The 13,425-nt window shown below is 42.7% G+C and overlaps 1 protein-coding gene across 1 annotated transcript in view; it reads right to left on the minus strand.

Annotated features, from left to right (window-relative positions):
- Positions 1 to 758: 758 nt before the first annotated feature.
- The window catches only part of cntn5 (contactin 5), a 56,250-nt gene continuing 43,583 nt past the window's right edge, over positions 759 to 13,425 (minus strand). Inside the window, 9 exon segments of the mRNA XM_034549019.1 lie at positions 759 to 862; positions 1,302 to 1,470; positions 2,534 to 2,646; positions 2,818 to 2,998; positions 3,179 to 3,288; positions 3,386 to 3,620; positions 9,253 to 9,323; positions 10,239 to 10,388; positions 12,496 to 12,654. Coding sequence (XP_034404910.1) covers positions 759 to 862; positions 1,302 to 1,470; positions 2,534 to 2,646; positions 2,818 to 2,998; positions 3,179 to 3,288; positions 3,386 to 3,620; positions 9,253 to 9,323; positions 10,239 to 10,388; positions 12,496 to 12,654 — 1,292 coding nt within the window.

Below are 13,425 nucleotides of genomic sequence, written 5' to 3' on the forward strand. Positions count from 1 at the left end.
TTTGTACTGACACCAAGAGTCCGTACAGAGTTGTCTTTGTCTATCGATGTGTCCGGGCACTAAAGTTAAGAACCTGTTTCCTATCTCCGTACATCCAACTGTCAACAAACTGTATCACCAAGCGTTGCTTAATCACTACCAAGAAACAGAGTTTGACATAGCTGACACACACCACTGGTTTTTTTCTTGCTCTAAAGGTAACACAATGTACAAAAAGCAAGTCTAGAAATAGTCAGATTCTCGGTTCCTTAAAAAACTTGTTCCTCAATGTGTGAATAAGAAAACAATGCACTTATCTCTACTGAGCTTCTGCTGCATTGCTTGTTAAGCGGCCAAGGGGAAAATTGACGTAGATAAGTAATGAAAAGAAACAGGCTGGCTGATCCCTGTATTACCACAGCAGCTTTTCGAGGAATTGTTCATGCTCTGTGGAGCCACAGAGCCATCTGGAAGTGAGACGCCAGTCAATGAGAGGAACACTTGCTGTTAAAAGTAAATGATTAAACAAATCTTTCCACGCAGTGTACACTGTAGCACTATTGGGATGTCGGAAAGAACTGTGCAAATCAAACCCAGACCTAAAAAGAAACGGGGGACTTAAACGGATGAACTCTGAAGAACCGGCAGACTCAACCCCCCTTTGGCAGGCCTCGGGCCCTTCGGGATTGGGTAAGGCCAAAGCAAGCAGGCAGTCAGAGGGATTGAGGGAGCTGAAGACTGTGGCCTCCCTCCGTGGAAATGAGGATGGCACTGTGGCCTCACCAGGAAGCTCAAGGCACCAGAAGAACCAGGAGCATTGCTGTCCATGTCAGGCCCTGAGGCGTGCAGTGCACTGAGCGCTGGTTGCTTTTGGCTCGGACCCCTAAGAGAAGGGGAGTGGGAGGAGTCAGTATGGGCGAAAACGATGATGCAAAACAGAATGCGGGAACTGCATGAATGTTTCATGCTCGATAACTCCTTTGATCTTTGGAATGAATCGGACTCAAGGAAGAAATGGCAGGAAGAAAAAAAAAGGTTGGTGAAGGGAAATAAATTGTCACATGCAGGTCTGCAAACTCTATTCCATTCGGTTGCTTAGAAGTTAATTGGCTGTGCAAGAGTCGGAAGGCTTGTGTGGGCGAGGTAATTAAAACAGTATTAGCCAAAGAAAACTTGGCTCACATAACATCTGCGAAGACTCAATTAAAGGCAGAACTCAAGATTGAGACAAAGAGAAAACAGACTGGGCATAGAGATTGCATTTCAGAGGTCATGGAAGGGAGTTTGTGGCTGAGAAGGGGGAAGGCAACTAACAAACTTACCGGAGGAGGTGACCAGTCGGACTTGGGAGCTGACCGCTCCCTCTCCCCCTTCGCTGAGGGCGCGCACCTCAATGATGTAGGTGCCTCCCTCTGGCACTGAGAGCAAGGTGGATGGGTTGATGGTTCTCGTCACCTGGTTGTGGCCTCTGCCCTCCTGTTTGAGTAACACCTGCCGGACATGGTCACATGTTTACAGAGGAGAGTCTAGCTGCAGAGTTCCATCGCCGTGCCCTTTCCTGTTACAGTCTTCAGCACCGAGACGTCAGAGACGACGTCAGGATACGATAGCACGCACTCATTAGTTTGAGAAAGCCACACGACCTTCACCAATAACACCACAAGGTCAACAACACAACCGTAGTATTCTGAGATAACTGTAACTGTAGTTCGGTGACGGGGCCTTGTGTCGTTTGCAAACTAACGTTAAAATGAGCTAACGTTATTAATTTACATTAATTAACTATTTCTTTGCTTGTTGTTTTTGTCGTCATGTTGAACGTTAGCAATTTATTAATGTTCTGTGACCTAACTTCATAAGTTCCATGTTTATAGTTATATTGACATATTACTGTATTGTTTACCTTTGTGTGTTATTGTTAGTGGTTGTGTGGCATGGATGTGATACAGTGTATTAGATGTATGCTAAGTACCCTACTTTAGTAATGATAAGCGCAATAAAACACACATGCGCAATATGGCAGCAAATAAACATATATTGATAAAGAAGCGCGATAAACACTTAATTTTCCACCTTAACACATGTGATAAGGATGTGATTTTCACCAAGCGGGATACTATTGGGTTTACATGGCATATATAGAACACGTTTGGTTCTTTAAATACAAATAGTATACAAGACGTGTACGCACAAAGGTTAGGAGGGAAGAGTCCACTATGATCACCAAGGTAACGGCGAAACTAAAGTTTACAGAGATAAACCTCACAATGAGCCTCATAATATATTCAGCAGCTTAAATTGATTTACTCTTCAGATACTGGGTCAATGTTGTTAGACCAAATTGGCAGTAAAAGCATGCTTTCTCGGATACAAGGTACAAATAATTGGAACTCAAAGCCATAACATAAACCTATTACATTGTTAAATTATCTGAGACGCCTGTTTTAAAAAAAGTACAACTGGAACTAGCTGCTCCTGCCGATTAGCAAATGTATAGCATTTACATAATGTTTATATTTGTCCTGATTACATGCAGTTGACGAAACGTGATTACCATGTAGCCGATGACATCGGATTCGTTGTCCTTTGCCTTCACTGGGTCCCAGTTTAAAGACACGTTGTTGCCCTCTTGAATCCACATGAGGTTGGTTGGAGGCTGAGCAGGAGCTGAGAAGAGAACGCAGCGCTCTGGGTGAAAATTCAAACAGACTTTTAAGCAGAGTTTCAACCAACTAGGTCAATTACTACCCTTTTTACAGGGGGACTTGGGAGCAAACTGCACAGGTAGCCTCTATTCCATACATAGTGTTACATGATTAGTGTCAGTGCTGGACTCACGGGCTTTCCTGGTGTTAGCTGTGACAGCTGCAGTGGCAGGACCCTGGCCGATGCTGTTGAAGCCTTTTACAGTGATGAGATACAGACTGTTGCCCTCCAGTCCTGTCAGGACCATGGATGTTTCATTCTTCACAGTTCTTTGTTTTGACTCCTCCTGCTCCATGTCTTTCCAGTAGCTGACCTGTTCAGACGAAAGAAAGAGACTTTGAAAAAAAAGAAAATGGTCAAACCTCAACTCACGCTCGAAGGTTCACATGCTTGCGCAGCATGTCAGATACGGCATGGAAAAGTGCAAGTGCGGATGCAAACACCCCCCATCACCCACCCCCCACCTCCCACAAGGCACATCATTTACAAGCACCTCATATCCTCTTGGTCTCCCGGGGCCAGGATTGGGCGGTGTCCAGGTGACCCTAATTTCCGATGAAGAAATGCTGTAAGCTTTCACATCGGACGGCGCTTCCCTCGGCTCTGTGAAGCAATGTTGAAACGGGGACAACCATAAAGCTGCAGAAAAGCTTCTCCCTCTGTACTTTTAAAATCAATGCAGCCACAAATAGGAACCCACCGCCCTCAGCCGAGTGGATGATAACAACTTTGCTGAACGGCCCATCCCCCTTGTTGTTGTACACTCCGACCTTCACTTCAAACGGGGTGAGGGGAGGGAAGGTCTCGTCTCGGTATTTGTACGTGGTGGAGTCCGCGGACGTCACCATCTTCTCCTTCCAGCCTCTGGTTCCGTTGGCGCGAAACGCGACGATGTAGCCGAAGCCTTCGCCATTTTGGAACTCTTCGGATACGGGCTGATAAACAAAGTGGGAGGACAGAAACTGATCATCACTGAGATTAAGTGCATACCTGTCGCGGCAGCAGCGCCGCACAGCTGTGTGACTGAGGGTGCATTACTTCCTCATTTAAATAGCCTCTTCTGTGCAAGTGGGCTCTCATTAATACATAATATGCCTTTTTCCTCTGGTAGTCACGTAGAACCCGCTTTTACTACCTGTTGTCTGCCAATGTTAATAAAGATGCAGTCAGTCTTGAGTAATGGAAACAAATCATATCTGGCTCAGCTGTCCCCATTATGTAGCACATTTATCTTTCCATGTCTGACGGGAGGATTCTTTTTGGGACACATGTTTTGTGTGCTGGCTGCAATGCTTAGCTGTGGTTTTCCTGAAGTGGCGAGACTGGGGGCCGTGTTCCACAGCTGCTCCGCGCTTAATCAAATCAAATGCCAATTCATTAAGTGAGCTTGAATTTAATTAAAATACGGGCTGCAGGGATTTAAATCTAAATTTAATAAATGACAAACACCTGTACACCGTTTTTTTTGGCAACAAAAAGTCAGCGAGCTGTAATGTGTTGATTTGCATAGGCTTCAAAGTAATATTGTACCCTGAAGGCATCACCCAAATTAGCCATCCAATCCACCGAGGTGATTGGTGGTGGATGGAGATGTAGTTCACATTTCATTCAATCGCCATGACTGCCTAATTACGGGGATGATCAGTGGAAATGAATTAGCTTCCATTAGAGCTGGCAAGGCTTTTAAAGACGTGCCAAGGAATATAGATCTTAAAAAAGAAACGGCACCAAGAAATTAGCTAGTTAAGTCTAGAAACACTTTGTTGGGCTTTGGGAATTGAGAGAGTTGCGGGCTAAGTGTGGACACGGTGTGAGAGGGCTGATTGAACCGAGGTAAGTCCTGTGGATGAAATTGCCGGGCCTGCCGGGGCTCAGCCACGATGACTGTAGGGGCATTACTAATGGTCCTCCCAATGGCTCCCAGAGAAAGAAAAAAAGAAACAGTCTCCCACCGTCGACTCTAATGAGACTACTGAATGAAGCTGCAGAGACTGTTTAGTCATTCATCCTGCTTAACAACCCTGCCCACCATGGCCGTCCAGGCCCTGACAACTCTCCACAGATGATTGGAGAGGCAGAACTGTAGCGCGCTCGCATGCTTCGACTGCCAAAAAAGGGCTAACATTTGTGCTCCGTCTCCTTTAATATCCATCGGAATTGATCACTGACGAGGTCCTGATTTATTTAAAGAGCATTTAGCAGAAAGGAGTAGAAATAGGGCAGAGAGAACAACCTGAAATGGCGAGTGCCGAAAGGAGGACACTGCATCGAAGCGTCTCGGCATTGTCCAGCGGTGCTCTTAGAGAGCATCGTTTTATAAAAGTACTTTAAGTACTTTAATTGTTTTTGCCCTATTGTACACTCCGTACCTGCTCATTTGGGAATAAAACCAGACAAGCAGACTCAACGATGCTCACACATTATGACGCACTTGTTGAAGAAAGCAAATTGTTCCAATCACGCAGGATTGCTGAGACTAAAAAGCTGCAGCTCTGCATTTTCTCATCAAAATGGTCCTTAAGAAAGAAACAATTATACTCAAATTGACGCACCGCTTGAAAGGACTCTTGCATTCAAACAATCATGTTTTTATGTCACTTAAAGTATCCCTTGATTTTTCTCACCAACATGGGGTCCTACATGCATTTATAAGGAGTTTGTCATTGTGTTATACAACCTCCTCTAATGACACTCTTTATATAGCATAACTCTCATTTATAAACAGGAAATGTTTGAGCGCCAAACACCATCCCATCTGGAGTGGACATTATCCCCCATAATGTGCCACGGAGGGGCACTTCTCCTCATGTGAAGGTTATCTTCCCAGTGGCAGTTGGACTCCCATACTTAATAACTACAAGAATAAGTCAGTTGCTTCCACATCTGTTCACCGTTCCCTTGTTAATATATCCTTCAACTGATCTCAATTGCAAATTCTCGGCGTTGCACATAGAAATTCTGCACACGCTGCGTGCCGAACCTGGCCGAGAGCCAAGCTGGCCGCTGATATCCCCTTTACTTGGCGTAAGAGTTATTACGTTTTTTGCGCAACCCTCGTCAAGATTTACATCACAAACAGATATTCACAAACATCCCTTGGATTTATTTGGAACCACTCCGAGATCCAAGGTTAATCATCATTGTGCCGCTCTGGTGCTCCCAAATGAATCATTTAAAACGTCTTAATCACTGGCCCGGCTCATGCGGCTCTGTGTAACACACGGCCCGGCTGAGACCCTGTGTGGTTAAACACATATCCAATGGAAGGAAGAGGGACCACGTTTAAAATGCAATGACCCCGGGGTTGTGTATTGTCATGACGATCTCTCTTGGACACAAGCTCTTCAAATCAGGAGAGCCAACGACAGACAAGAAAACCGCATGCACATGTGCTGGAAATATGTCTCGAAAGAAAACATCCACATTGAATCCATAAATCTATCAATAGGCATTATTTCATGTCACTCTGAGGTTTGTCTCCAATGATCAACATATTGTTTCTGTGGTATTTGTCTGAATAGGCTCTGGTGCTTGCATTGTCTTCTTTGCTGCTCTCATGCCTTTATTTCCCCCGGGACAGTTTAATCTTTATCTCATAAAAGTGTTTTCTCTTTACAATAACCACTTCAGCCTCTGATCTCGTGGAAAAGCATCCTGCCTGAGCGGACTGAAGCACTTTCCAGGTTTGTCCCTCGTTGGAACAGTTGACGCCTTTCATCCAGGTTTCAAAGCGCTCAAACCCTCGCTTGTGTGATGTCATAATAATCATGTAGAATACTGTAGCAGATGGGTGACCACACCCTCCCTTTAAAAAAATTAATAATTGTGCTGATGATGGGCCCCTAGCAGCTCACGAGACCCTCTCTCGGTATCAGACAGCTGTGAAGACCACAACCTCCAGTTTTGTGTGATAGCACTGTGTATAATGAGCATCTCTCTGGCCATATTCTTAAGAAGGGTCACAGCTGCCTGGGAGTTCAGAGCATCCACACCTGGGTCATTTTACTCAATGCCGGGAAGTGTCTTAAAACTTGCATTCTCTCTACCGACCAGCAGGCTGGCAGCTCCTCTGGTTACAAAAAGAAGTCTGATTGTATGGAAGTCTATGGGGAAATGACTCCACTTCTCACTTGATTTATTTCCTCAGTAAACATTGTAAACATGAGAACATATGGTCTCAATCGCTAGTTTCAAGTCTTCTTCAATACAGAATGATGTTCATTTAGTAAATGATGGAGTTCAAATAGACCATAAAGCGGAGTATGCTTTAAGGCGGGCTTACTGCGATTGACAGGTCGCTGCAGGAATGCTGACCAAAGCCAAATTCAATCACAGCGTAGCTACTTTAATTCGACTGAATCTTAACCACATACATGCTATACTGTTTATGCGCTATCATTAATGGACTCATTGTCCATAAACATTTTTTTTAGTTTATTGTTGGCATGTGCTTTTGTTTGTTTAAGGTCTTTTATTTAAGGTGAGAAAAACTTTAGAAATGAGATAATTAGATCAAATATAGTTGAGAAATAAAACACAATTAATATCTATTTGGAAAATGTATGTCAACAATTTGTCAGCCCAAAAATTCAATTTGAATTCAATCACATTTCACTTCACCACGATCCAAATTGATTGCCAACCTCCTATGCTCAACTGTTCTATAAATACTTCAGCTAATCCCTCAATACGTCTCTCCTCCTACCTTTAAGAGCATCTCCAGACTCTTCTCATCATTCTCTCTCAAACTTTCCTCTATGTTTTAATTAGATCCCACTTTGATGGTTGTGGGAATAGGACTGTGTGCAAACACCGCTCCCCAGCACACACCTTGTCATATCTCAGCTCGAGTGAAAGCAACTGACTGTAAACTAATGCAATCATCTGTATATCTTCAAGTCATTAAACCGTTTCCTTCAAGTTTAGGACCCACAAGGACTTGTGTCGTCCATCAACCGTGCTTTATCCCCCTTAATAATGTCTGACAAGTATTCCCAGGCAACAAAAAGTGAAGGTTTTTAAATGAATGGCACATGCAGTAACAACCTCTACATGATTATTAAGTCACATTCACATGCAGGATTTATTACTTAGTGACAGTTGAATCCTTAAGGGAACGTTGGCGGAGCTGTTTCAGCACCGATGTTTAAAGGGACCCTTGTTTCACTGGGCTTGTTTCACTCTTTCATAAATATATTTATAACACTGATTCTCAACCTGCAGGTTCAGGAAGGTTCTTACAGCGGCGGCTCCAGATGATAAATTCACTTCACATACACGTTTATTATGTTTTGTTGTTATTGAGGAATACTTTCTCAAGTTTAAATGATGAATATTTACACCACAGGTTTCTTCTCACATTTAATCATGTAACAATCCTAGAAATAATCATTCCTGTGCTGTTATGCGCAGGGTTTTCAATCCCGCAGGCACTGCTCTCACACTTAGGAAAGGTTCAAAAACACACTGGCTTACAGGATCAACATTTTCTTAAAAAGTCAAATGTAAAATCAGTATTTATGTTTATTATGTTCTGCAGCTCAGCGTCAGCATGCCTAGTATCATCGCCGTGATACAAACAATTACTGTAAACCTGCTTTAAAGGTGGGTGAGTGATAATAGGGACCGTGAACTACAGCACAAGGGGATTCTAAGGTTAAAGGAATACTTCACACACAGAACTACCATTTGTATCTCAATTACTCAGCCTGTGATCCCTTGAATTCATGAAGAGACTGTTCATGTGGAAAAACCAAGGTAACTGAGTGACTGAAATACAAATGGTCATTTTCTCTGTGAAGTATTTCTAGAAATGACTGAGGTGACTTATGCTCTTTCCATGAAATATTATTATAAAAACATTTAAAACTTTGTCCCAAAAACCCCCAAAAGCATTTGTATATTTTCTGACATAAAGTCGAACGCTCTTCCACTTCTTGCATATCTCCCTGCCAGTTTATTAGTTATTAGCAGCTGATCCCTGAGCGTCTCCCCTGAGAACTAACATCTCGTTACCACATTTCTGTTTACATAATGCAACATATTGACATTCAAGGCAGGTTTATTATAAGCAAGCATCTTTAGCGCTCAAAACGTTGATCTAATCTATCGACTGGAAAGACATTGATTTTTTTTGCATTTCTATTCGATGGTAAAGTTTAACATTCAGACTTAAACTTTTGCTGGGAACTTTAGTGAACTCTTCCTTATAATTATCATTCTGGTGTAATTAATGCATGACCTGTGGCCGTTTATGAATCATCATTCGAGAGAATGTTCAGAGAAGTAAGCATCTTGAATTTGAAGGAGCTTAAAGCCTTCTGTAGAAATACTTATATCACATCCTCACTGAGGAGCTTTTAAAACCCCACAGTTTGAATGTCATACTGTTGACATTCCTCCAAACAGGAAGCGTCAAAGATTATTTTAAAGTTAAAGTAGAGTAAATAAAAGCTCCCACTAACTCCTGTTTATTCAACAAATATCTGGGTAGGCTTAACTGTGACATTTGAGTTTTTTTGCACATGTGTTGTCACGGTTGTGCTACAGAAGCACTTCGGACCTTACCTCCCACGAGATGACCAGTTCGTGCCTGCGGCCGTTCCCCCCGCTCACGTTCGATGGTGCCACAGACGGGACTGTGTGAAGCACAAAGGTTAACAATGCATCACTGACAACACACTGCAAACGCACTTCGACATGTTTTTGACAGAAAAGAAAAGATGAAAATACAGGAAAGAAACTCAAAAAAACCACAAAGCCCACATGCAATTGAGCTTACCTTGTTTTATTAATTGATAGGTTTGTCATAATGATAAAAGGAAAAAAAAGCATTTCGGGAGTCGAAAGATCATGAATAAAACGAGACACTGTTTCAGCGACATTATTAAAAACATCGGTGATGTAAACAAACCCTTTTACCGCGTGAGCAAACATAAAAAAAACTATATTTATCGTTTGATGTTTGTGCCTACATTCAGATACCTGTCGATCAAATTGAGAGCTAGAGTAGGTTTCCCTGCTGCGTTCTGAATCTTTCAACTTTTTGTGTTCATCTTTCAATTGCAGATCATAACTTTAAGGATGAATTACCACAACCGTGTGCAGATGCAGTAATTAGTCTGTTAATTACGCTGAAGCGATAGGACAGATTAAATAAGCCATGCCCAAATGACCACTGACCTCTGTAATTATTACGTTTTGTAGACGAGAACGAGCAGTTCGTGAAGCGGCACGCCTGATGCAGACTGTCTCAGTCAATTTCTGCACCCCATAAATAGCGTATTCTGCTGTGTCTTTGCCTCGGGGCATTACAGGACAGGCTGCTTCAGCGGAAACACCACGCTTGTTGAAATTCATGTAAGCAGCTTATTTTCAACCCTTTTGCCCAATTAAAATAGAGTATATTAACAATGGGAACGTAACATGGTCATGAGGTGGCAATGTGTAAGCTCTGTAGCTCCAATAAATCATCAGCAATGAGTATATTCTAGAAGTTTCTGGACTCAAAACGGACTAGAATGTCGTGCATATTGATAGCTTGGTGGACTTACCCGCTTCTTTCGTCCTAACGCCTCTCGACGGTGCACTGGGGTCCCCGGTCCCGATCGCATTGCTGGCCACCACCCTGAACTCATATTCCACCCAGGGGTTGAGCTCCACAGCCATGGCGGACTCCATGTCCCCCGTCACTGGTTCTGGGTCTGCAGATAGGAGTGTTGCTTGTGTATGAATTTAATCAGGACGAGCAACACTCACATACTTTTGTTCGCATTATGTAAAGCGTGTGAAACACGCTGCATCACACGTATCTTCTGATGCCTTTCGGCCCACAGGCAGTCGTTAACTACAGAGGATTATATACAATTAAATGTGATGACTTTGTGTGATGACTTCAAGACAGAGGACAACTTGTCCAATTACTTTATATTCCCTAAAACTAGGGTTAGCTGCTACAACGGTCACATTTGTGTGTAAAAGCTGCGAGTAGACACTTTAGCCCCATAGCCGTTGTTTCATTTTCCAGTGTGCTCCAGTACAGGGCCAGAAAACCAATAAAAACACACCATAGTCGTAGTTCCCTCCGGATGCACTGTGACTTTTATTGTTTACTTGAGACCTGGCATGGTGATGTTTCCACATCTGAACAACGGCTTTCTGCCAGCTTTAGAGCACATCAGGAAGTATAACTTATTACATAGAAGGAAGCAGCTTTCAATCAAATCTCACAGTATCTACAGAGGACTTATACTGCGTTCACACCAAAAGCTTTTGGAGTGAACGCAGTGTGATTACAGATCGCAACCGGAGAGTGAAAAAAAAAAACCCGTCAGGATTCATGAATGGATTTTTTAAAAGAAATTACAAGCAGGTAACATGACTAATCTAGCTTCTTCAGTGCTGCCACAATCAAGCTCCGTCAATATTGATCCCGCAACAACAAACAAACATTGCCTGAAAGCATTACCCGTGTCACGGGCGAACCAGAGGTCTCCTAACTAAGGCAACTTTCGGGGGGGAGCTCACGCTCTTATCATCCGAAGCAGCTCACGATGAGACTACTCTGTCAAGCGCAGCGCTCTTCAAACAGGAGCTGATAACTATGTTTGCAGGGAGTGAGAGCTTAAAAGCCCCGGTCCCCCTTCAAGTTCCACTGACGATACATCACAGAGTCCTAATTGTGCTTTATCGAATTAAATGTGGTTGAACAGACATGATGTGAGAGGAGTGTATACAAAATGTGATTTATGTATCTGCGGGGATGAATCATTATTGCACCTTAAACTCTGCTATTATTATCATGCAGTATATTAAGATGGATTACACACAATGCTTAGCAAGCCTTCATCCTTTAAATGCTAAGTGATAGTAATTGATGGGTTTTCTGTCAAGGTACAGAAAAGAAAACAGCTAATTCAGTTTTTTAAGCAGTAGAAGTGCATCGATACTGAATGAACATAGGTCTTATAATTCAAGCCCAAAAGGTTAATTTCCCACTAAGCGCTGATATGAAAATTCAAAGCAAAGACATTTGATGTGGGCCCAAATTGCTTTTTGCTAAGCTCCTCTGAACAACGGGCAAGTTGAAACATAAAACGACAGCTTGGAAGAGAACTGCATTTTAACCTCTTAAACAGGAATCTGAGGAGAAAAAGAAACTCTGTTGGATTTTGGATTATTGTTAAAAAGCTTAGTTTATGACACTTGCATGATTTGTTCAGCAAGATAATCTTCTTCAAATGAACAACACTTTCAACATTTTTTAAGTATTACAGCAATCGGCAGAAGTAAAAAGCGAACATTTGTCTATAAAACAAACCCCGCCACAGTCACGTGACTTCCTGTCATCATAACTTAAGCTAAAGGCAGACGAGAGTTTGACATGATGATGTTTTGCTCTCATTTAGCAATTTGTTAGCAACCGCTTTCGGTAAGACACGTGAAAGCTTCATATTGTATATCGTCAAACAAAACATTCCAATCTCTTATGCTTGTGCTAGCTGCATACCTTATTTCAGACATCTAACCAAAACCCCATTCATAAAAATAAAAACATTGACTTTGAGACGAGAGAATCTGAAGTGCAAAAATGCTTTTAGGACTCTTGCAGCCGTCTCTGGATTTAAAAGTCTGATTGTGTTCATATATACAAGTACCTTGCTACAAGAATGTGTAGTTATATCTCTTGACAGCAGAAGGAACGCCCTTGTTGGGCTGATTCACCATCTCCGTACTTAACTTTGGGCAGGATTAGGGCCGTTGATTATGGCCCCACATTAACCTCACAGATTTATAGGCCTTATTGATTACCTGTTTTGACAGTTTGCCAGCCTAATGAAAAAGGGCTGCGGGCCTGTAAATTATAGGTGCTGATAGGACTGTGGTTGTCCAGGCCACGAGTCCAGGACAGGGTGGCCGTGGTATCTGTGATCTCCTCCACTATCACCACTCCAGGGGGTCCGGGTGGACCTGGTGGAAAGAGAGTTAGGACACAGATTAAATTACAGGTTGCAACGGCTGAACCACCAATGCTTCAGAGATGTCACGGCGCGAGGGATGAAGACAAAACAATCTCTGTTGCTGTTGTAAAATGGCCCATCATGGGATGTCTTAGTCACTGTGCATGTTGCCATTGGATACACTAATGGATGCAACCATGCAATCATTAAGAAAGATGTGCAGCTGTGTGCATATAGTGACAACATCAACTCTCTGCTGTAATCTTTGCACAAACAAACAACAGACGAGAACACAGACAGACGAAACTGAACCAGGCTGACACAGACCTGCTGCCAAGCATTTCCTGCTGATTATAGGATATGGAAGCTTTCTCTTTTTCAGGGGTTTTTGGAGGCAGTTTACTAGTTATGTTGAGCATGACTGTGTGGTAGACCTTCCTGTGTTCTATTACAGCTGAACATATGTTTACCTCAGTCTTCAGAAGTAAATGTTATCTGCAAGAGCAGCAAACGTCTGAGGACTCTCGGGTGAACAGCTGTAAATGAAAAGCTGGCAGCTGGTGCACTCAATGAAAACCAATGTTCTGTGTCCCCAAAAAGTGCCCATTAGAAGGTTGCACATTAAGATGCATATTGTGTCACTGTAGGAACAGTACCCTCTTTATAGCGTGCCCAACACATGGCATAAATATCCTCCCCTGTAGCAGAGCTTACTGTACTGTTAAATGGCAATCATTAAATACATCAATATATACATTTTGTGATAAATATATATTCAAGT

Source organism: Cyclopterus lumpus, chromosome 13 (genome assembly GCF_009769545.1).
Source record: "Cyclopterus lumpus isolate fCycLum1 chromosome 13, fCycLum1.pri, whole genome shotgun sequence".
Taxonomy (NCBI): domain Eukaryota; kingdom Metazoa; phylum Chordata; class Actinopteri; order Perciformes; family Cyclopteridae; genus Cyclopterus; species Cyclopterus lumpus.